This window comes from Lacerta agilis, chromosome 11, assembly GCF_009819535.1.
Source record: "Lacerta agilis isolate rLacAgi1 chromosome 11, rLacAgi1.pri, whole genome shotgun sequence".
Lineage (NCBI taxonomy): Eukaryota > Metazoa > Chordata > Lepidosauria > Squamata > Lacertidae > Lacerta > Lacerta agilis.
The window spans coordinates 40,198,010-40,221,249 of NC_046322.1; the positions used below are offsets into that span (position 1 = coordinate 40,198,010).

Genomic DNA, 23,240 nt, shown 5'->3' on the forward strand with positions numbered 1-23,240 from the left:
TGGCTCCACAACACCTTATATTGCACCTCTACAATTGCTACCACCGGCAGTAGCTTCTCAATGACTACACTTTGAGCAAGCTAAGCTTGGACCTTTCCAACAGCAGAGCCCAGTGCACAGATACCTCCTCCCTCCATATTCTAACCCCTCCAGCAGAATATATCAGAGGGTTAGAATTGCTGTGTTAATTGTCTTTACACTTAGCATTCAAAAGCAGATGCTGAAAAGGAAGATCACTCATGACAACGAAATGCAATGTTTGAATATTTAAACAATTTTTAGAACTTTCCCATTCAAAAAGGCATCCCTTAGGTTTTATAGACCAATTAAACAACTTATCTGAGCATCCATAATTGTAAGGTCAAATATAGCTTCTTCTCCTTTTTTTAAGAGTGTTAAAGGCTGGCAGATTTCAATGAACCTCAGATTTCCACTTCAGTATTTTATCTGATTTTTTAAAAAGTGTATTCTTTGTAAAAGTGCGCACACCCACACTATTAGAACTAGAAGAGGCATCACCCAGGAACTGCTTGCACACATTCCTATATAACTCTCCAAACTCACTTTTAGTTTCCTTCTAATGTGCCTACATTTTTCAAGCAATTCTGCAAATGAATTCCTACAGGGAGAATACAGGGCTTTTTTTTATTTTAAACATGTCAGGAATAATGTTTGTCCTAAAACTGAGTTGCAGGAAAAGAGCCCGTCTGAAGTGCTCACTTCTTTCTGCAGAACTCAAGTGACCATACCCTTTCATTCTGAAGTGAAAAAAAGGGGGAAAGATTATTACTATGCTACTTTGGGAAGTCAGCCCTCCTGTAAGCGATCTCCTTTGTTATGAATATGGAACAGATGGAGCTAAATCTATCTGCTCTGTAGGAACAAAAACACTTACAACCTAGCTCTCTCTATTAAAGACTCTACTTAGCTCCTTTATACCACTAGCTTTCTGTGCACCGCTGTGAGGTTTTGACTTTATAGAAAAGGGGACTTCATAAAAGCAATAGCTCTTATTCTTAAACCAAAGTGGCCTAAGAACCGCAGAAGACGAATACAGGAGTTTAACCCGCATGGCTCCTTGGAGATATGCAAATATTCAATTACTTTCTCTCTTCTTCTTTTTTTAAGCTGGAGGAAAGATTCTAAAACGAAAAGGAATATCCATATGCGCTACAGACTTTGTACCAAAACAGTAAATCATGTGGGTGATAACATACAGCCCACATTACTAAAAAGGTCAAGCATAGCTCCATTGTTGAAAGTCAGGAAACCAGGATTTAATTTGTGTATGTCAGGATGAAACAAGATGACAGTCCTTCAGACGAAACCTTATCAAACTCTCAAAGTGCATTTAGTATAATGCAAGTGAAATGTGCAATTAGGCTCCCATCATGCATACACAAAAAGATGCTGTATTGGATTACTTCAAAAAGCTGGATCTTTCACCTTTGAGCATGTGTGTTGACTAACATCTGAATACAAGTCTACATTTATTAAATTAACAAACTGGAAGTAAGCAGCTGAGAACCAATACACATGCTTATTTTGTTTTCATCTGTAATGTCAAAAGGCCCTGAGAGACCAGAATGGATATCAGTCCAATTGCCTAAATATTTCAGAGTGTTTGTAATTAAGAACTACATTCATAAACTCCCCGACAGCACTGTACATTCGTCACAAAAGTTTTAGCAATGGATTAAGCAAAGCAGTGACCTTGTTTACTGATTAAATGTACTGTATTGATACATTTACTGTCAGTCTCCTGAAAATAACTGAAAAAGGATTTGAAGGCAGGGTGCTTTAATTCTGACTAGATCAAGACTTCAGGCAAATTTCCCCCTGCCAGGGAAAGCACAGCTTGCCTGAAGTCGTAACCTTTGTTGGCGGAAGGGAAGTGGCCTTGAAACAGATCACGAAGCAGATGTTTAATGTCAAATCAGAGTCTAGGGATACATAGACTATTGCAAATAAAACTCTTCTCCTGTCTGCTTAGTCTTCCCAATTCCCTGCCATGTGAAATATGAACTCGCCAACAAATGGCCAGTGTGCTATGCAACGCAGCGAGCAGAGCGACTGACACAGCTGAGCCAAAGACCAGAAAATTCCATATATTTTGCAACATTTTCATCATCCTGCTTTACAGCCGTAGATTCAGTCATAAGACAATGCAGTTATCCTGCCTATGGAAGTTGAGAAGGATTGCTACTGGCATCTAATAACGGATGAGCGCCAGGAAACAGGTTTTAAACTAAACTTTTAGATTAAGGACTTTGGTCATTAATCTAACCAAAGACTTTTATCTATTGCCTGGCCCAAACTATCTGGCAGTGCAAAATAATAAAGTGCCATTTCCTAACATTGACCTATTTTGATACAGTGAATCATGGGGATGCAAATCCCACACCTAACTTAATGTAATGGCTGAGCCTCATTATTTATTTTCTAAAATGAGAAAATCAATTAATCTTGGGATTTGTATATTTAACCTTGGAAGCAATTCCTCTCATCCAGATGTGTGGGAGCTGCTGCTCTAATGTTCATGAGCGTTTTAGGAAATTCTGATTGTTTTATTGTACAACATTTTACAATTGTAATTGTGTTTTACTGATTGCTTATAAATGCCCTGTGATCTTATTTTGATAAATGACAGTTCAGAATGTTCAATAACTAAATAAACACACAAATATTGGGTGAAGTTGCTTAGCAGAGAAAGAAATCTCTCTGGCGCAGAACATTATTCAGGAATTCTATTCTGGAACACAGGAGGAAGGGTTTTGCAGGGTAAGAATATACAAACAGAAATATTACATGTCATGTGCCCTGTCTCATTCTTTCCCACTTGCCTGCCTCTGCCTCCTGAGTAGTAACTACAATCCTGCACTGAGAAGCAAAGATGATAAAGAAAAAGTGTAATAAAATTGGCTTAACCTTTACTTTCCAAGATGCCAAATTTGGCCCTGCACTTACTACAGGCAATCATGTTTGGTGCATTCCACAGCAAGCATTTTGTGTGAATAAGAGCATTTATGTATGTGCACTGGAGAACCAAAGCCAAATCAGGGCTCCTAGGTGCATGCAGATGGGTGTTTAAGGATATTATGTATTCACTGCAGGAGACCTAGTTGTAACACTGGTATTACTCACAACACATATCATTGCTAAATGAAGTGCAGAGTGATTCTTGGAAAGCTGCATTCTATAACCTGGCTAGTTCTACTTACTCATATGCAAATCTGTTAAATCAAAGATGGAACAGTTGTAGTATGTATGTTGGATTCAACCCACCGAACAATTTTATCCAGCCCCACCAGTTCTACCAAAGTTTTAATTGGAAGTAAAAAAAAAAAGTCACCGGGAAAAGAAAAGTGCTCTCAAAAATTCTGATACGTATATTCCTCACTTTAATATCATATATTTCTCCGAGTTCTATAGATCATATACTGGCTGATGACTAGTCAAAAAGTTTTAATACAAAATGACCACTACATGGAGGTTGAATTGTGTAGTACAGTAAAGTATGGGTTGGTTTTTTTTTAGGTCTGACTTACTGTATAGGAATCAGTCAACTCATACTCACTTAACACAACTGAGAGTTTTTCAGCCCACAGTTTGGACTGCACGGGCACAGAATTCTGGGTTATATCCAGTTGTGCCCCTCTGTTCAGAGAAGGCACTGTGCCTCTGAGGAAGCTTCTGTCAAAGGAAGTAGGTATAGATAAGAATGCAAGAAGAGCCTGCAGGATCAAGCCAGTGGACCATCTAGTCCAGTGTTTTTCAACCTTTTTTGGGCAAAGGCACACTTGTTTCATGAAAAAAATCACGAGGCACACCACCATTAGATAACAATAATAGCAGTAGTAGTAGTAATAAAAATGATAATTCTTCTCATGTCTGAATTGAGCATGTGAAGATGGCGCACCTTGCCCCGCCCCCACCAGGCTAATAATAATAAATAACAACTATAGTACTAGTCAGGACTCTCCCCCCAGCCACAGGAACTCAGTTCTGGCACCTCTCAGGTGGGCGCCTTCGCCATTATAAGAGAACGAGGGAAGGCGTCCGTGATGAGTTCCAGGCTCCAGCACCTCTTTTTCTAGAAAAATAGCATTGGTAGTACAGTAGTAGTAGCAGTAGTAATAATAATGATGACAACAAATCGCTGAAGCGAGCGTGTCTGAAGCGAGCGTGTGAGGAGAGCGCGCCTTTTCTCCCGCTCCCCCGGCGGCGGGACCCTCGGCTCTGCCAGCCCTGCAGGCGGCGGTGGCGGCGCTTCGTCCCTGTCCTGCTCACCTGGCAGGCCGTCACCTCCCTGTCGTCGTGCAAGGCGACCGGCGGAGCCTGCCCGAGGCAGCAGAGATAGAAGGTGGTGTCGTAGCGGCGGCTGCCTCGCCCCGCACGGCCCACGGGGGTCAGCCAGTTGCTCCACTCGCGCAGTGCCCAGATGTTGGGCACCCGCAGCCGCCACTCAGCCAGTTCCGAGGACGGCGGGAGGCGCTCGGCTGGCAGCAGGCGGGCGGGCCCGCGGTGGTAGCGGCGGCGGCATCAGCCACCGGGCCGGGCAGTACCAAGAGGACTCCGGCTTCTTTGAAGGCCTCGCGGATGGCGCAGAGGCGGAAGGCCACGTCTCCCGGCAGTGGCGAGCCCAGCTCCGGGCGCTCGGCGGTGAAGAGCGCCGCCCTCGGGCACTCGCCCCGCCCCGCACCGAGCCCAGTCCGCAGCGCGGCCCGCCTGGCAGCAGCTGCAGCCAGTCGGACAAGAAGTCGGCCGCGTCCGCCACGCCGCCCGCGAAGACGTGAGCACTGGGCAGGAAGGCGCCCGCAGCCGCCGTGGGCCGAGGGGGAGACGCGCCCAGCCCACCTGCCGCTAGCAGCAGCGTCGCCACCTCCCGCCAGTGCCGCAACCGCCAGCCCATGTTTTCATCACGGCACACCAGGCAACATCTCGCGGCACACTAGTGTGCCGCGGAACAGTGGTTGAAAAACACTGATCTAGTCCATCATCCTGTTCTCAAGGGGGCCAACCAAATGCCTCTAGGAACCACAAGCAGGACCCAAGCACATGAACACTGGAAACTCCTTGTTTCCAGTAATAGGTAGATTATTTGGGGGGAGGGGGGTTCAAATTCTCCCTTTCTTCTGCACCCCTTATACTACCTCTCATGCTGGTCTGAATTATTCCCCAGTCCCCTGAAGCAATTTTTTTTTGGGGGGGGGGGGAAGAGGGTGCACAAAGAGCCCCAGAGAGAAGAACGAGTCTTCAAAAATTGCTTCCCTCCCTTTCTGTTCATGGAAACCTATACCAGACTGAAGAGAGAAGGGATACAACCCAACTTTTATTTTATTGTCAGAGTACATACAACCCAGCAGGTGCCACTTCAACACGGGGTGGTTGGCCAGTTTTTCTGTTTAGTGGAGCCAATCCTGTGAGCAAATAGTAGGGATGGGAGTTCATTGGACCACAGCGTGATACATACTTGCACCGAGCAAAGATAGACTATAGTGTTATAGTGAGCTAAAAACATCCATCCGTTCCATGCCGTAAAAACCGGCAGCATCAGAGTACCTGTGCGAGGTCATCTAGGGAAAAGTCAAGTAAAGAGGGCATGCAGGAATGAAGGACTTGGGGCCACAGTGGGCACCATATGGAGACAATGGAAAATAGCCTCCCTGTGGTAAGTGATGTTCCCACCCTTCAAGAAACATATGCAAGCACTTATCACAGATATTGTAAATTATGATCTTCCAGTACTTCTAACCATCATTGCCCTGGCAGGGATCATTTGCCATATGATTCCTGTTTCCAGAAGTAGTGATCATAATGTACACCCAGAATCTATTTAAGGCAGAAGGTATTTTTAGTTATTGATGTATGTGTGTTGTATTTCAATTAGCTTGTACAAGGCTGTACATAATTGATTCTCAAAATCTTTTCCACACATGGGGGCCTTAATCTTACATAAAAGGCAAGTATGCCAAAGCAGTTAATAAAAGAATAATGCACAGGCAATGATCACACAGCTCCAAGGTACAATGGTATGCACATTCTGCAACTAACACTTAATCCAAGCCCTGAACCTCTTCAATATGTTTTCCAGCTGAAACTCTGATAATTCCTTACCATTGCACAATGCCGGCTGGGGAACACCATCACCTTCATCTGGAATGACGCTGACCTCCCTGTGCTGGTGAACTAGTACAGCATATTTTCTAATGGGGTTATTAGAATGGGTGTCAATTGCATTGGTAACCATATCTAACACATCTACAAGGGCCTGAAATATTACTAGCAAACTGCCCAACACTACGAAGGCTGTGTGTGTGGAAGGAGGGCCCAATTATTGCAGGAACTGCTAAGGGCCATGCTATGTTTCTCTGTATGCTCTACCTACCAGAACACATTCTTGGTGGAGCGGCAAGACTTCCAGAAGTCTCATTTGCACTTAATGCCATGTCTTAGGCTTGTGTGCCATCTCCATCCCCACTTCTCCTCCAGTGTGTCCATGAGGAAGAGACTGAAGCTTTCACTTCCTTTTTCAGATTAACTGCAGTTTAGCATTGTATCCAAATCCTAACATGTGGTTAATCTTAACGACATTTTGTTGAAATAAATCAGCTTCGGTTCTCATGGTTTGAAGCTGGTTTGCATCAACAAACCATATCTAAGCCACCGTTTGTCTGGATTCAGACATCACAACAAGCTTCAGTTAATCTGAAATAGAAGCAAAAGCTCCCAAAACTCCTCATTATGGCTGTGCTGGAGGAAGTGGGAGGCATGTGAGAACAAAGCTTGCGGTGGCTTGTTCTTGCAACACTAATCCTCTTTTCAACGACATGTGTGAATGCAGCCTAAATGTGTTTTCACTTGCACTGTTGTACTGCATACCCAGAGGCAAAATTTCATTTCTCCCCATATGAGCACACGGCATCAATTCACTTCTGTTGAGTTAAAAAAAAGGAGTGCTTTTGGGAACACCATTTAGATGGCCGCTAACCATCCACCAGAGCCTCCTGACTCTGGATCCTGGGGAAAGCAGCAAGCCTTGACCCTGTTCCATATTAAAACCAATTTACTCAGTCCTATATAACTCATTGTGAGCTGCTGAAAATAAAATTTCAAAAGCAGTTCCTATCTGGATAACCCCTACCCTTCATCTAAATAATCTTTTTTATTTTTTTAAATCATGCTAGAACAGGGATAGCTGCCTTACAGAGATGGTGTAGACTGCAACTCTCATCATCTATCAGCATTGGGTATGCTGAGTGGGGCTGATGGCCTTTGGATTCCACCAACATCTGGAAGGTGCCATGGTAGCTACTGCTGTGCTAGAATATAATAGAAGAGCAGGACCATATTATATCTATAGTTAGTTAGGGAATGTTATTTAAGAAATTTCAACTTCTTAAAAAAAAAAACACTGCCAAATATACAAATGCTACTATCAAAATCTCAAAATGGATTGCTTTTTGTTCCTAAACAGCAGATGAAGCTTGCACTGAAATAGAAACATGCATTTCAGCAGGCAAAATTGACAATTGTGGGTGTTCCACTGCCTGTTAAAGCAGCCAAGGATTATACTTGGAGAATTCAACATTTCTTTACTAGTAAAGAAACTTAGGACACACTTACTAATTCATTTCATTGGCATATGAAAATTGTAAAATAACATTTCCGGGTGACCCAGAGAGCTGAAAAGTGATACACGTGCATTTTGAAACACTTCAATTACTTGAAAGTCTTCATGGAAGCATTAGTGCACACCTACAGTATTCTTCAAAACAGTTCCATACCCTCCAACATTTCTCCAATGAAAATAGGGACGTCCTATTCCATAATAATAATTATACCTCACCCATCTGACGGAGTTGCCCCAGCCACTCTGGGTGGCTGCCAACATATAAAAAATAACAACAGAACATTAAACATTAAAAATCTTCCATAGAAAGGGATGCCTTCAGATGGCTCGGGGGGTCAGATAACTCCATACCCTCCAATGAAAAAAGGGACATCCTAAGGAAAAGTGGGGCATTTCAGGATCAAATCAAAAACTGGGACGGCTTCTGTAAATTTGGGGCTGTCCCTGGAAAATAGGGACATTTGGAGGGTCTGCAGTTCACCCAAGACAAGTTAAGATCCTTAACCAGGATATTATAATGTGGTACAAAGATATCTCAAGTCACTATAATGGAGGGGAGGATCTGAAAATTGGATATTTATGTATCTCTCCTTTGCAGAACAAAAACCTAGAACCCATTTATTGAGCTGTCCACCAAAATCTTTAGAGGAACAGGTTTGCTCTGTTTCACAGTTTCTAAAAATGATGCTGTGGCATTTAAAACTGAAGTTTATATTCCTACACTTTCTCCCGGAAGAGTGCTTAAAAATAGGCACACATTAGACAGTTCAACAGACCTTACTTTCCTATCACTGAATTCATCAATTGCCTGATAGCAATCGAGAACCTACAGCTTGTCCCTGGATTTTGAAGTGCTCTGTGAAAGAGAAACCTCCCCATTGCAGGGCTTCTACGTTTTATGCTGAATAGGATTCTTCTCTTTTTCAGTCCTGATAACAGACTTAGCAGGCTTCTCTAGGGAACTACACCACCATGGCAGATTTTTATCATGCCCTTTTCTTCTGAAATATTTCGCTGAAAATAATTGGAACGTAATGATCCTTCAGAGGAGTCGCTAGACAAGGGGGGAAAATGAAATAATACTGAAGAATGTCATGTTTGAGACCGCATTTTCATTTTGCAGAATCTTCAGATGTCCAGTGGGAACTGTCAAAGACACGGATCAATTAATTTTCTAATCTCTTCATAATGAGCTTCTTCCTACCTCCCACCTCTTGTTTGTATCTTCTGTAGCAAGCAATTTTATCTTTATGGTTTGTTTTGATCATCTTCTTTCTCCCTTTCAAAACTTTTCCATTGTCTTAAAAACAGAAAACATGTTTGAGAGCAGCAGGAGGAGGAGGGTAGTGTGAATTTGCCCTAATAGAATTAAGCATACACTAGTAATGTCTGTTCTTTAATCCAACGGAACAATAGAAATAAACCTCTGGAGTTTGTATGTGGGGAGATTGATTTCTGCCTGTAGAGTACATGGAAAGTGTGAAGGTCATATTGACAGCCTGCCCTGCATTGCTCTTAGGGCCAGCTGTATTCATTCTAACTTCTTTCTTATCATTCCCATCAGCTCCACACATTCTGTCCCATTATTCATGGATTGCTCATACAGAATTGGTTGCAGAGGTACAGAATATTAAATGTCTTCTGATAGTTTTTCCTAGGGGCTGTAAAGTAGGTCTCTAAAACATGCTCAAGAATGAAAGCTCCGGGGGAAGGGAGAAAGTGAAGCTCTGTCAGGGGTAGCAAATCTGGTGCCCTCCTGATGTTGCTGGGACCATCATTTCACTTGTCCCTGGCCACTGGCCATGCTTGGTTAGGGCTTGATACAAGCTCTAGAACACCTGGAGGATACCATGTTGAAATCTAGCACTCTAGACCAGTGTTTTTCAACCACTGTTCCGCGGCACACTAGTGTGCCGCGAGATGTTGCCTGGTGTGCCGTGGGAAAATTACTTTATATATAGTCAATATAGGCACAGAGTTAATTTTTTTAACATTTTCTAATGGTGGTGTGCCTCGTGATTTTTTTCATGAAACAAGTGTGCCTTTGCCCAAAAAAGGTTGAAAAACACTGCTCTAGACCTGCAGCCAAAGGTGGCGGGTGAGTTCACATCTGTTTTTAAATTAAGGCTCTCTTGTTTCCTTGATCTCCTTTCTCCCTAAACTACCCAACTCACAGCCCCGCTCAATTTTGTCCTGCTCACTTGTCTCTATTTCTTCTTCTCCTTCTTCCTACTAATCTTATACAGCTCATCTGATTCTTAGGTCTGTGTTAATTTTCTCCATCCTTCCCTGCCGCCTCTTTGCCCTTTACCCCCCCCCATTGTTTCTATCCTCCCTTTTCTCCTATATTCCCATTTCTAATCCTGCTGCCACCTTTCCTTTAACTATTCCATTTCTCCACACTGCTTTCAGTTTAGAGCATGCAGGCCAACAGGAAACCCAACTGATTAATTTCTAAAATCAAAGAGTTCTGGGGTTTGTTACAGAGTTTGATTCAGCTGGAACTTTGCACATCCTCCCCCCAATAGTGAGTGCGATCGATGCTACTGGAGTAATCAGAGAGAAAACCCTGAGCCAGTGCTGAAACCAATACACAGCCAACTGCAAACAGGAATCGGTTATATATATGCTGAATTGCATCCTGGAAGCCAATACAGAGGCACTTAATCTAGACAAAATGGAAGCACTGCTAGTGGAGGCTAGTCTGTCCATGGAGGTAAATTCAATCTGTTCAATCTTTGCAGATTCCTCCACCAGGTACTTTTGCAGTCTGAATTGAGGTGGGTGGCAATGTGGGGGAGAGGCCTCTCAGCTGTGGTGCCTCACTTTTGGAATGTTCTCCCCAGGGAGCCTCACCTGGCACATACTTGTGGTTTTGGTTCAGCCTTGCTCTGCTTTCATAATCTGCCAGTGTGGTGTAGTGGTTAAGAGTGGTAGACTCGTAATCTGGGGAACCGGGTTTGTGTCTCCGCTCCTCCCCATACAGCTACTGGGTGAGCTTGGGCTAGTCACACTTCTTTGAAGTCTCTCAGCCCCACTCACCTCACAGAGTGTTTGTTGTGGGGAAGGAAGGGAAAGGAGAATGTTAGCCACTTTGAGACTCCTTCGGGTAGTGATAAAGCGGGATATCAAATCCAAACTCTTCTCTTCTTCTGCCTGCTTCTCTGCTCAGAAGGAATTAAGCCATCTTGCGTGTCCATTTCATTTCTGTCAAACAATTGACTGATCACTCCCATAGTGATAAACTGCAACTGAGTTAAAATAAATGTATAGTAAACTACATTTACCATCAGGTGAATTGTTGAAACTGTTAATCTCTATAAGAGCACCAATAATTACTGTTTTGTTTCCTGTAGAAGGGTGGGTGGGCGTATTCCAGAAAGCACTTTAGCAGCCAATATGCATGTTAATAAAACTTGGAGAAGCATTTGTGATTAATATAAATTACGAATCCCACTTTTATATCTGTGTGTGACAGGGACTAATTCATACAGCTTCGCTTGAGCTACCACTGTGTATTTCAAAGTGGGAGGGTTAACATTGTGCTATCTCAATCCTGCACAGTTCTGTTAACAATTTACATGTGCAATTGTGGGTGGGTGTGGGTGCAACTTAAAAACAACATTACTTATGAGGCATATACATATTATTTTGTAAACTGGGCAACTGGTGCTTCCCTGTGCATGCAACCTTAGCATATCAGCAGACCGCTACTAGAGTGCTGATGTTATGGGTACCAGCAGTCCCCAGTCCCCAGGCTCCCATGACATTTTAATGAGAGGGCCTGTCACCCACAATGTTTGAAGAAGAAGAGGAGTTTGGATTTGATATCCCGCTTTTCACTACCCGAAGGAGTCTCAAAGCGGCTAACATTCTCCTTTCCCTTCCTCCCCCACAACAAACACTCTGTGAGGTGAGTGGGGCTGAGAGACTTAAAAGAAGTGTGACTAGTCCAAGGTCACCCAGCAGCTGCATGTGGAGGAGCGGAGACACGAACCCGGTTCACCAGATTACGAGTCCACCACTCTTAACCACTACACCACACTGGCTCTCAGTGTGGCATGGCCACACATGCACACCGCGGGGCATGCACACACTACACCACTGCACCCTGCTACATGCATCACCAGAAGGCATGATGATGTAGTGTGTGCATGCCAGAGGGCATGATGACTTAGCACATGCTCCATGGTGTGTGTGCTTGCCCTGGTGATTGCGCACCGCACCGGGCACCTGTGATCACAGGGGCAAGCCAGCACCGCTGAGTCTTGCTTATATGTGATTCCAAGGAACAGGTGAATGCCCTGAGAGTATGGTGTTTATGCTTTCTTAAACAAACTTGCCAACATGTTTAAATGCAGTGGCAGCAATTGCCCACTAGGGCGGGTGGAGCAAAGCACAGGGCAAAAGAACATGGCAGCTAACAGCAGGGAGTGCTGGGTGTAAGAGGAGACAGAAGCCACAAAAGCTAGAACAAATGGCAGAGCACAGGCAAATCGACTGTGGTGTGGATCCAGCTAAGTCACTGTGCATGTGGGACAACTTTCACCAGCACAATGGTAGTTCTCTCACTCCAGTCCCCCACCAGCCCCTGAACTACACCCAAATGTGCTCAGGAGTCTTGGGAGAACCTTTGGGGGGCACTGGGGGGATGAGAGGGGAGAGTGCTGTGCTCAGGGACGTCATTGCATGCATGCAATAATTTAGCTGGATCCAACCCTTAGTGTTTAAGTGGTGGTAGTGGGGGGAGAGAGAAACAGCAAGGTTAGGGCCTTGGAGGGAGCAGAAGGGGAGAGGTTGAGGGGAATGAAAGCAAGGCTAGGAGTGAGGGGAGAAATAGTGAGGCTAAGGGGTGGGAGCTAGGCTAAAGGAGCTATACTAGGTTGGGTTGGGTTGGGTTGGGGTGGGTTGGGTTGGGAGAGAGAGAGAGAGAGAGGAGCTTTCCTGCACTGCATTGTACAAAAATAACTCATTTTCTTGGTCCAGGCCAGGGACACCAATCAGAGCAAAATTGCATGGGTTATTTTTAAGTGATTCCAGTGGATTGGTCATGGGTGTAGGTCTGGAACAAATCACTTTATGCATATTGTTGATATCATTTCAGCCGGCATCTATTCCATATTACACGATGCATACAAGCACTGCAGCAGTTCATTCAATTAGTGTGTTATCTCAGAAACTGAATTACCTAGCGAAAACACTTCTCATCTCTGCAACAAGAGTGTAACAGCACTATCATTTCCCAAAACTGGTTTCATTAAAAGAATGTCTGGTTTGGCAAGCCCTCACTAAATTCTTGCAGGGTATATATACAGTGGTACCTCGGGTTAAGAACTTAATTCGTTCTGGAGGTCTGTTCTTAACCTGAAACTGTTCTTAACCTGAAGCACCACTTTAGCTAATAGGACCTCCCACTGCCGCTGTGCCACCAGAGCACAATTTCTGTTCTGAAGCAAAGTTCTTAACCTGAAGCATTATTTCTGGGTTAGCGGAGTATGTAACCTGAAGCGTATGTAACCTGAAGCGTACGTAACCTGAGGTACCACTGTAGTAAAATACCTGTACTCACATTTCATATCCTGCCAATTCTATTATGATAAAGCAAAGGACTCCAACAGTATAGTAATACTAACCAGTTCTAGCTATGAAATGATAAAACATTATAACTAATTTGTAGTACGTATTTAGCCAGGCTGATTACAAGATGAAATTCAGCAAATACACTAATTAATATACATCTAATGAATAAGGGAGGTTTACATGTTTGCACAGAACATGCACCAGTAAGCTTAGTTTAGTATGATGAAATGTTCATATATGTGCCTATCACTCCACTTTGGATGAAACTTGGCTGATTAATTTTGTGGTCAAGGTCTTGATTTTCTTACCGGCATATCTAAAATAGGCACATCTTTATATCTCGCCTCAAAACTCCTGTTGCATTTTTTTGGTTCTCACAACTTAAATCTAATGTTCAGGAAGAGGAATAAAAACTCTTTCTCCTTTGTCTTTTTTATTAACCGTGGAAAGAAAACCATTCATTGATTCAGCCACAAAGGCCAAGACCTCTTACAATATACATATGAGACAATTCTCAAAGATGCACATTACAAGCAAAGCCCATCTCCTTTCTATACACCCTGTTCCATTGCGTTAATGACACTTGAATTTTTAACAGCAGGAATCCAAATAATCTTTTTTTCAATTTGTTATCTGACAGGCTTGGGAGTGGGGTGGGAGGGAGAGGACCTGCAAAAACTAATGCTAGCACTGCTTTGGTTCATATCTCCACTCTCTTACACAGATATTTATTCAGTCCCAAATTATGCAACAGCTTTTAACACTCCCTTTGAGGGTTTTAAAAACACTACTGACATCAAAATCTATTAGACAGTGGTGATTGTTCCAGCTTTTCTTTTACAAGACTAACACTTAATTCTTCTAATAGCAACCAGTCCTTTAATCTGCACACTAGATTAAGCAAAATTCCCTTTTAAAAGTTACCTTGTCTGTCTGTTTAATGTTTCATGAACAAAAAATACCAATAATAAAATAAAAACACACATCTATCAAACTCTTCCAATTACTCTGATTTCACTCAGAATGTCGAAAGCAATTTGGGCGAACCAGCTATCAAAGCCAGGATTCCTTGAGTCACTTGAGCAGCTCAACAGCTGTCAGGACAGCATCCCTGTTTATGCTGATCAGATCTCCACTGAAAAGTTAAAAGGGCACCTAGCAATAAAAAACAATACAGTACCCTGAAGTATTATTGGGACATTAAAAAGCTCTGAATCTAAATAAATTTCCTTAGTTAGTTTTCATTCCTAAAGGTCAATTCAGATGTTCCTAGGGCCTATATGTGAATAAAATGGTAAACGCAGTTCTCTCAGATCAGTGGCATGAGGCCCCCGGAGGGGGAAAGTGTTCCACAAATCCAGAGGAAATTTATATTATCCCAAAAGATAACAACAGAATAGGTCCAGTTGCATTTGAGGTTCCCTTACTTGGATCACAGCCAGCAAATAAATTGTTAACACACATGACTCAAGGTCAAATTTGTTGCGGATGCAACAGCCATATGTCTGTCCCATTCATTTATACTGGGGAGGGGGGGGGAAGTAGAGTTTATTGAGCACTTTCCCACGCTTCAAGTATCTTTCACCTATCACTTACGGTATTACAGGTAGGGAGGGAGAAAGTGCTGGCCATAACAGTGTGTTTATATTTCAGTAAGATGGAAGTGGGAGGAGAGGATTCAGTTTTCCACAGGAATGCAACTCTTTTGACTTGTCACATGTAGTATGACTCACAGAGGAGCACCTGCTATTTAGATGCCATTTTGCAGTTGCCTAATCCATGGCCTCAGGCCCGTTCGTAGTGGGGGACAGCTGTCCCAGGCATCAGTGGGCTAAGCTGGCTGAGGCCTCCCCACCAGGGATGGCTGCTTTTGTGCTTGAGCTTATAACTTTATTCTAACAAGACTCCTGCTCCGGGCCTCAGAAAAGCTCTACATGGGCCTGGATGGCTTTCTAGGACTGTTTGACTGGGAATATGCCCAGTGCTATCACTGATCAAAGGAAGAAACATGTATCCCAAGGATGAAAACAACAGCAACGGTCAATGACACAAAAATGGAACATCATTGTTTAAGATTATGCACACACCAGCAACCCAAATAGAACCGATGGCACCTCATCCAGCCTTTTAGTTTCGTGTTTAGTTCAACAAGTTGGCAATCTAGAACCAAATTAAGAGTCTATAACCTCTGAAACAAACCACTGCTTACCAAAGAGTTCTGCGTCTTGAAAAGACATGCCAGTAACTCGAAAAAGTACGAACCAATTCATAATCTTGTACATTCAAATAAATGTGATAAGAAGGCAAGAAAAAATCCATCACAACTTCCTTGAGGTTCTTTACATTTAACTGTTAGATAATGCTGTGAATTTAACAGTCAATAAGTTTCCAATGATAGGTACAAGTTCAAATTTATTTGCAACAAATAACCTAATGTTTGTTTCATCCTTTAAAAATCTTTCTTTGGGGGAATGTTTAGTGGAAACCACCAAATAGTTCATACTACAAAGATGTAGTTCAGCCATGTACAAGAATTACACAGTTATGCTGTAGAAGATGTGATCCAGTGATATTTTGCGGTGCGGGGAAAACATTTTTTTAAGACTCTGAAATATGGCTAAAAATTTAATCTCACCAATTGGAATGCCCAAATGCAGCTGTTAAAAATATACCATTGCATTCCTAATTTTGTGCTGTTTTACCTTTCATTAAAAAAAGTAGCAGCAGCTTAGATGAAGAGCATAAAACTCTTGATATTTCAAAATACTGTTGAACAATTATGTTAATGGGAACCATTGACAGTTAAATGATTCTGCTAAATGAATGTTACAGAAAACACAATGACTCTTTTAAAAAGAAAAATATTGAATTTAACCACAAATTAGAAAAAAAATGTGTTACAAGCACTGAGGTGCATTTTTACTATTAATTCAAACAGCAGCGAAGTGCTGCTTATATAGTTCAATGGATTCTGTATTTTCTAATAAGCAAGTTAGTATGTAGCAAAACCACAAGGAGATTTTTTAATCCTACTTCCCTATGAAAGGTCTTGCTGCTGCCTGGAAGTGCACTGCTGCCACACTGGGTAAAGAAACCCTTTCCCAGAGAGAGAACGTCAACTGGGACAGGGCTGGTGCTCAACAGCTATTCCTGATATTTTGAATCACTTGAGTTTCTACTGAATTGCATTAATTGTTTAAATGAATGGGTTCATTTTTTGCATTCTTTACATGCTACTTTATAATATTCATTCAGTGATTGGAATGTTTGCTAATTGTTATTATTGCGAGCTGCTGTTAGCTGAACTTTTGTTGTTGGAAAACAGAATACAAATATTAAAAATCAAAAATCAAATAGTGGTTTCGATTAAACAGTTTGTACATGCATGCTGCAATCCTATGGTTTTTGGGAGGGAGTCCCAGAGCCCATAGGACAGAGCACATTTTTCTCTGTGAGGGTGGAGAGAAATCTGCCCTCAGAGATGGAGCATCAAGTAATATATTTTTTAAAAAAAAACCTTAATGGATTTGACAGGCTTAACCTGCTCAATAAATTTCCCTGCAAATTTCAAACACTTGAGTGAAAAGGCAGGGGAGGAAAACCCTATATCCATCTTTAGATTTCTAATTATGGTCAATAGAGGTAGAATTGAGCTTTGAATTTAACAGAGCAGAATTGGACCCAAATAATGAATCAAATCAGAATGATACAGAGCAGATCTTAAACAGATGAGGCTGCTTCCAGACGCTACATATACAGTACAAGACGAGTTTTGTGGTTGCTGCGCACACCCAGTTATACCGGTACCTCACTTTAAATTTCCTTGGCTAGTTTAATTGTTCGTTAGAACTTTCAAGCAGCAAAGTTCACAATAATACCTAAACTATTGCTCACTGCAGTGAGATATAGTTCTGCATCCCTTTAGAGGCACAAACTCTCCAAAGTCAAGGGGGGTGTTTGCATAAGTGAGATCAGTACCATATGATGTAAATTAATTCATTTCACAACCATCTCCACTTGACTGGGATTCCTTTCGTATTTACTAACAGGATATGAACCAGAGTTTAGTTCTGACATGTTTTCACATGACACATCTCCGAAAGTAAGCAGTGAAACAATTCAACTGTTACTGTTCCAATTTATTTTCATTACGCTTTGGCACGTGGAGAGAGTGTAAGATTGAGAGCGAGCACACAAAAGTACAAAGAGGTACGTTTTCCTGTGATGCCTGGTTGCTTAAGTAGAAGAAGCATCCATGTATTTCAGCGAGAATGAATTTCCCTATTTATTTTTAAGAAACGTGAGGCTGAAAGCATAAAGTAAAAGAATAGATGCTACCAGTTTAGTGAGATAATGGTTTCACAGAGGAAATAACAGCTGGAAAAAAAATGGCTACTGCAATGCTGAAACTAATTGTAAACTATTGGACTCTAGGTGTGTAGGAGCTCTTTGCTAAAGAAGAGCTCATTTCATCACTTTTGTATTATTTTCTAGGATTTGTTTCTCCCACTGCCTCACCTAAAGGCCATAGCAGGATTCAAATCTCCTGGGGGGGGGGGATGCCTTGATAATGAGGGAGTGTGTGCTTGTTTAAAGGATGCAGGTGTGAGAACTCCTTTATAACAATTTGCTTGAAAACCTGCTCCCAATGCATTTTGCATCCCCCTTCATGCTCAAAGAAACAGCTGTTCTGAGTAAAAAGTCTCCTTGACTTGGTGAAGATTGCCATTTATCCTGAGACATTATCATATTCAATAATGCTGGACTGTGGTATTTGCAGATATAGCATTTGGAACATTTCTTCACTGATAACCATTTTTGTATCGCCAAGGACATTGCAACAGCTTCTTTGAAAAAAAAATGAAAGAATCTTGCATATCTGGAGTGCATACTCTGTTACTATACACTTTCTGCAATGACACTTTGCACGTCTCTGAGAAGCAGTTCAAATGAACATAATGAGGTTGCGTTCACAAGAACATTAATACTTAAGTTTACAAATGTACTCTGTACTTTTAGCAGCATCTCCTGCGCCGTTCACAAAGAATAATATGAGGTAAAGAACCATCAAAGGGGAGTCATACTGGCATCTCTTCACTGTTACAAGCATAGAGTTCGCTCTTCATCAATCCATCAAAATGAATGTAGCTACTATTCTACAGAATCAACGTTTGGGGAACACCTATTTGCACCTGAATGCAAAGCTCATAAATGAAAAACATTACTACAATGATATTGTTATTTAAATGCCTGTGAACCAGGGTGTTTGTGGGAGTAAGAGAAGTTTTCTTGAATAACCTCAATGGCGTTGCTTTATTTCACATGAATGCAGCTGGATATGCAGTTTCATGTGGGGAAAGGCAGACATATTTTATATCTCATTTTTATTCCCATACTCCAGTGATTTTATCTAGGGATCCCAAGATCTACAAGTATATATTCAAAGACACATCTGTAGCACATACAGACTGGCCTTTTGCATAAGTGAAAAACTGCCATGGTTTCCTCCAGCTGCTATACAACATTGTATAAATCTCCAAATACTCACAGATGTAGAAATATTCCCGGCCTGGCCTGAACTCAAATCCTAATGAGAAGGGAGTGAAGAGTTGGAATTTTTCTGAGAACTTCAATGGTCCATTCGGAGAGTGAGGCCGATTGCACTCCCACCTCTTGAATCCTTTGGAAGTGTGATCACAGGAACTGTAGCCATCAAAGTTCACCATGTAAAGGATGTAGCGCTCAGTCTTGTCTTCTGACACTGAATCTTCATAATGAGGACAGAATACATCCAAATAGTCATTGATGCAGACATCAATATGGTAGTCACCCCGCTGGAATCTAAAAGGAAAAACGAAACAAAATCAGCTCAGGAAATCTTCACGACAAAAAATTACTTAAAGTCACAAAAAATTAACATCTTGATCAGGATTCACACTCTCAGAAAAGCCCTTCACAAGGACTTCCACTTGTGCAATGGGGCTTTCCCCATTGCCCTTATTGACTCTATGTTTGTGTGTCATGAGAAGCCCCAGGACAGCACACAAGGGGAGGGGAGAATTGTTTCATCAGGCAACCTGTTATGTCTGCGCAGATGGAACCTTTGTAATAGTGCAATGTTGAATACTACCTTTGGGGTATTTCCTTTGTCAAAAGCATGGGAAATAGCTCAAGAAATATTTCAAGCCATAACTTTGCACTCAGTGCCCTTTAACTGAAGGGCCACAACCAGTTCTGTCAGTGTCCTTTGCCCTACAATTGCCTCCGGATCAATATATTCTATATGGGGGGAGGGGGACTGTGAGAGAAACTCCGTTTCATCTCTCTCTTTATTAAAGAGAGAAACCAGAAATGCTATACATACTTTCATACAGCACAAACACCAAATGGGAGATATCACTTCTGTACCACAACCAAATCTCATTACAGGCACATACATTTATTTTCTACAAATACTCATTCATCTTTGCTTTCTCTTTGCTGCTAGCATCGTTTAGTCAAGATCCAAGAAAGCCCAGTATACCTTTGAAATATTTTTGAAAAGCAATGTAACTCCACTGCCAAAGTACATAGAAGAGATACTGCTGCTCAGATAAAAGAATTCTAGACTATGAATTATCAGCACTCACCTGACAGTTTGGAATGAGAGCCAGATGAGAAAGGTAGTACAAGGCACTTTCACTGATGCGCTTTTATTATCAGAAGTAGTAAGCAGTATTAGCTGCAGCAGTAGTGAGGCTGTTTTTGCTGTCATTGTAACAGAAATGCAGGAGCTTAGTGCCAAGTAGGGCAAACCTATTTCTCATCCAACTCTCAGCTGCATACGGCAGGTGTGAGTAGTATGCACTGCATACGGAAACTTGCCAGTCACCTGAGAGACTCACTTTCACACACAGCCCAGACGCAGCAATTTAGTCCCACTGAGTCCTCTCTACCTACTACTCTCTACTCACAGGAGTGCATCTTAACAGCGAAACACTCTTGGAACATGAATCAAACATACATTCATTGCAAAGGTTAGAGATGGTCCATGGGGTAACTGTGTTCCTGAAGGACCATGTGTGCAGCCTGAGAGTCATTTTGGATTCACAGATGTCCATGGAGGTCAATTCTGTGTTCAGGGCAGCTGTTGACCAGCTCCATCTGGTATGCCGGCTGACACCCTACCTGCTTGTGCACTGTCTCGCCAGAGTGCTCTGGTTATTTCCTGCTTGGGCCACTGCAATGCGCTCTATGTGGGACTACCTTTGAAGGTGACATGGAAACTACAACTAATCCAGAATGCGACAGGTGGGCTGGTGACAGCCACCAGGACCATATAACACTGGTCCTAAATGATCTACACTGGCTCCTAGTACATTTCCGAGCACAATTCAAAGTGTTGGTGCTGACCTTTAAAGCCCTAAATGGCCTCAGTCCTGTATATCTGAAGGTGTGTCTCCACCCCTATCATTCGGCCCAGACACTGAGGTCCAGCTCTGAAGGCTTTCTGACAGTTCCCTCACTGTGAGAAGTGAACTTACAGGCAACCAGGCAGAGGGCCTTATTGGTAGTGGTGCCCACCCTGTGGAACACACTCCTGTCAGATGCCAAGGAGATAAATAACTAAATAACTTTTAGAAGACATCTGAAGGCAGCCCTGTATCAGGAAGTTTTTGATATTTGATATTTTATTCTGTTGGAAACCGCCCAGAATGGCTTAGGCAACCCAGCCAGATGGGCAAGGTTTGAATAAATTAGTAGTGGTGGTAGTAGTAGTAGTAGTAGTGATATCATCAGTGAAAGCTTTATTTTCACAGGCATCGCATAAGCCACTGTGGACATTCCAAAAGCCACTGTGGACATTTCAAAAGTATGCATAACTTTCCAGTGAACTAGTCATGGTTGCATGATACTTCCCACATTTCACCTAAAGCCCTCCAAGTTATTCCCTTCTAAATTTAGAGTGCCTTAGTGGTTCAGAGGTATGTTTCCATGTTTTTCCCCATAGCATTTCTCATCTGTTAGTAGGAATATAAAGTTAACGCAAGCTGTCTCGTGTTTTAGACCACACTGTACACCTGCAGCATATATACTTCCATAGGGACGTGGGTGGCGCTGTGGTCTAAACCACTGAGCCTCTTGGGCTTGCTGATCGGAAGGTCAGCAGTTCGAATCCATGTAACGGTGTGAGATCCCATTACTCTGTCCCAGCTTCTGCCAACTTAACCATCCAGGGGTCCTTTACCCTTTTACTTCTACCTTATAGTTCCACAGAGACAAGCATCGACTTCTACCAGCTATTCTTTCCACTCTGTACTTATTCTTACCACCACATTATCACTACCTATGGCTTCTATTCCTTGACAGCAGCCACTGTAAAGCGCAGAGATAGTAATAAAGATACCGTGACATATTTAACTATAATGTCCCTTTTCACCCGAGGCACATATTTTAAGCACCTGATGGACCTGAAATCTGCCAGCTAGATACTTCCATCCAATTTAGGGCAGTGGAGGCGGGGGAAGCAATGATCATTGGGTCTTCTCAAAGGATATATTCAGAGCAAATCTATTCATCTCCTACAATCATTTAGCTACCATAAAATAGGTTTTTAACAAAGAAGAAATTGTGTTTAGGCGTACGAACAAAAGCCTGCTAAATCTAATTCTGGCCAGTGCACATCACCACATGGTTTTCTCTTGAAACCCAGTAAAGGGACTTTATTTCAGAACTCATATCTGCCATAACCACTAAGGCAAAGTAGACGAGGGGTTTCCATGACTGGAATTCCTGTGGCCTTTTTCTTTGACAAAAATTAGCAATGAAGACCCCTGATACTGGATAGGGCTGCCGTATAACAGAGAAGGAATTTTAAACCTGTGATTTCACCCCACTGAAAATTCTAATCCCTGGAGCTATTTGCCCTCTGTGTTTCCTTAAATTTTGCCAATGGGGATTTACAGCAGGTTTGTTGGAGGAACGACAAATTTCAGAAAGAAGATCAGGACCTCTCATATGATGAGTTAATCGAAGCAATATTTAGAAGGGGCAAAGTAGCTACTCAAGGCTGAGAAGAAAGAGGCAACTTATTCCCATCTTTATTTGGATATTTGTATTAGGTGTGTGTAAGTACTAAAGTGGATGGCTACTAATTAAAGCTATTTGCTTGTACGTTTTATATTTCATTTTATTAGTATCAGGCAATTTTAAATTCTTGCCAAAACCCCAGACTATTTAAATCATATCTGAAACTTGAATATATTGATTAGCAAACAGAAAGCCTAGCTTACTGGATCAAAGCTAAGAGTCATTATTTCCTCCTCAGAAATCCCATCCTGAATTCAAAGGAAGCATGTTTAACTTTCGGAGACTACATTTAAGGTATAGTATAAGAAAAATAGCCAGTTGCGTGTCGAGGTCCCCAAGCCACCCCCCCCCCAATAAATTCACACTTCAGACATAATTTTTGTTTGGGTTTTTGGCAATAATTTAGGCCACAATTTTATTAAAAACAAATTATGTGAGTGGTTGCGCAGGCATTGGTTCTGACTAGCTGTCTGATGGGACAGAGCTGACCACCGGTCAGCAATGGGAGATCCTATCTGGGGAGAGATATGGAGGCTGGGGGCGGAGCTCTCCCTCTCCCTGGAGGTTCCCAGGGGTTCTTGCGTGGCCTTGTCCCCCTACCGGGGGTTTGGACAAAAGTATGTTGAGCCCCTGGATTCCTTTAACGGAATTCCCTACACACCATCATCATTTGGAGGGGCGACCACCCCTCCAGTAACAAACACAATAACCAATGCCTAACCGCCAACCTTACAAGTTGTGACTAGTTGCTACTGCAGTAGGCGAAAACCAAATGGCAACACCCAATCAGCCAAATGGAAAATTCCTACCAGGCCCCTGCCCCAAAAGCAGACGACCCCATGACAGGCAGTTGCAAGGTCAACGCAGAGGCCTAAGAAAGAGGGAGGGAGGATGGGTGATCCGAAGCACGCAGCCAAGAGAAGGATCACTCTGCGTGCAAGATAATATAAAGGACGCT

The 23,240-nt window shown here is 42.4% G+C and overlaps 1 protein-coding gene across 2 annotated transcripts in view; it reads right to left on the reverse strand.

The window, feature by feature from the left end:
• EFNA5 (ephrin A5) overlaps positions 1–23,240 on the reverse strand; it is a 216,934-nt gene that overhangs the window by 21,563 nt on the left and 172,131 nt on the right. For both annotated transcript variants that reach the window (XM_033164280.1, XM_033164279.1), the window contains exon 2: positions 18,762–19,054. In XM_033164280.1, coding sequence (XP_033020171.1) covers positions 18,762–19,054 — 293 coding nt within the window. The remainder of the gene's footprint in view (positions 1–18,761; positions 19,055–23,240) is intronic.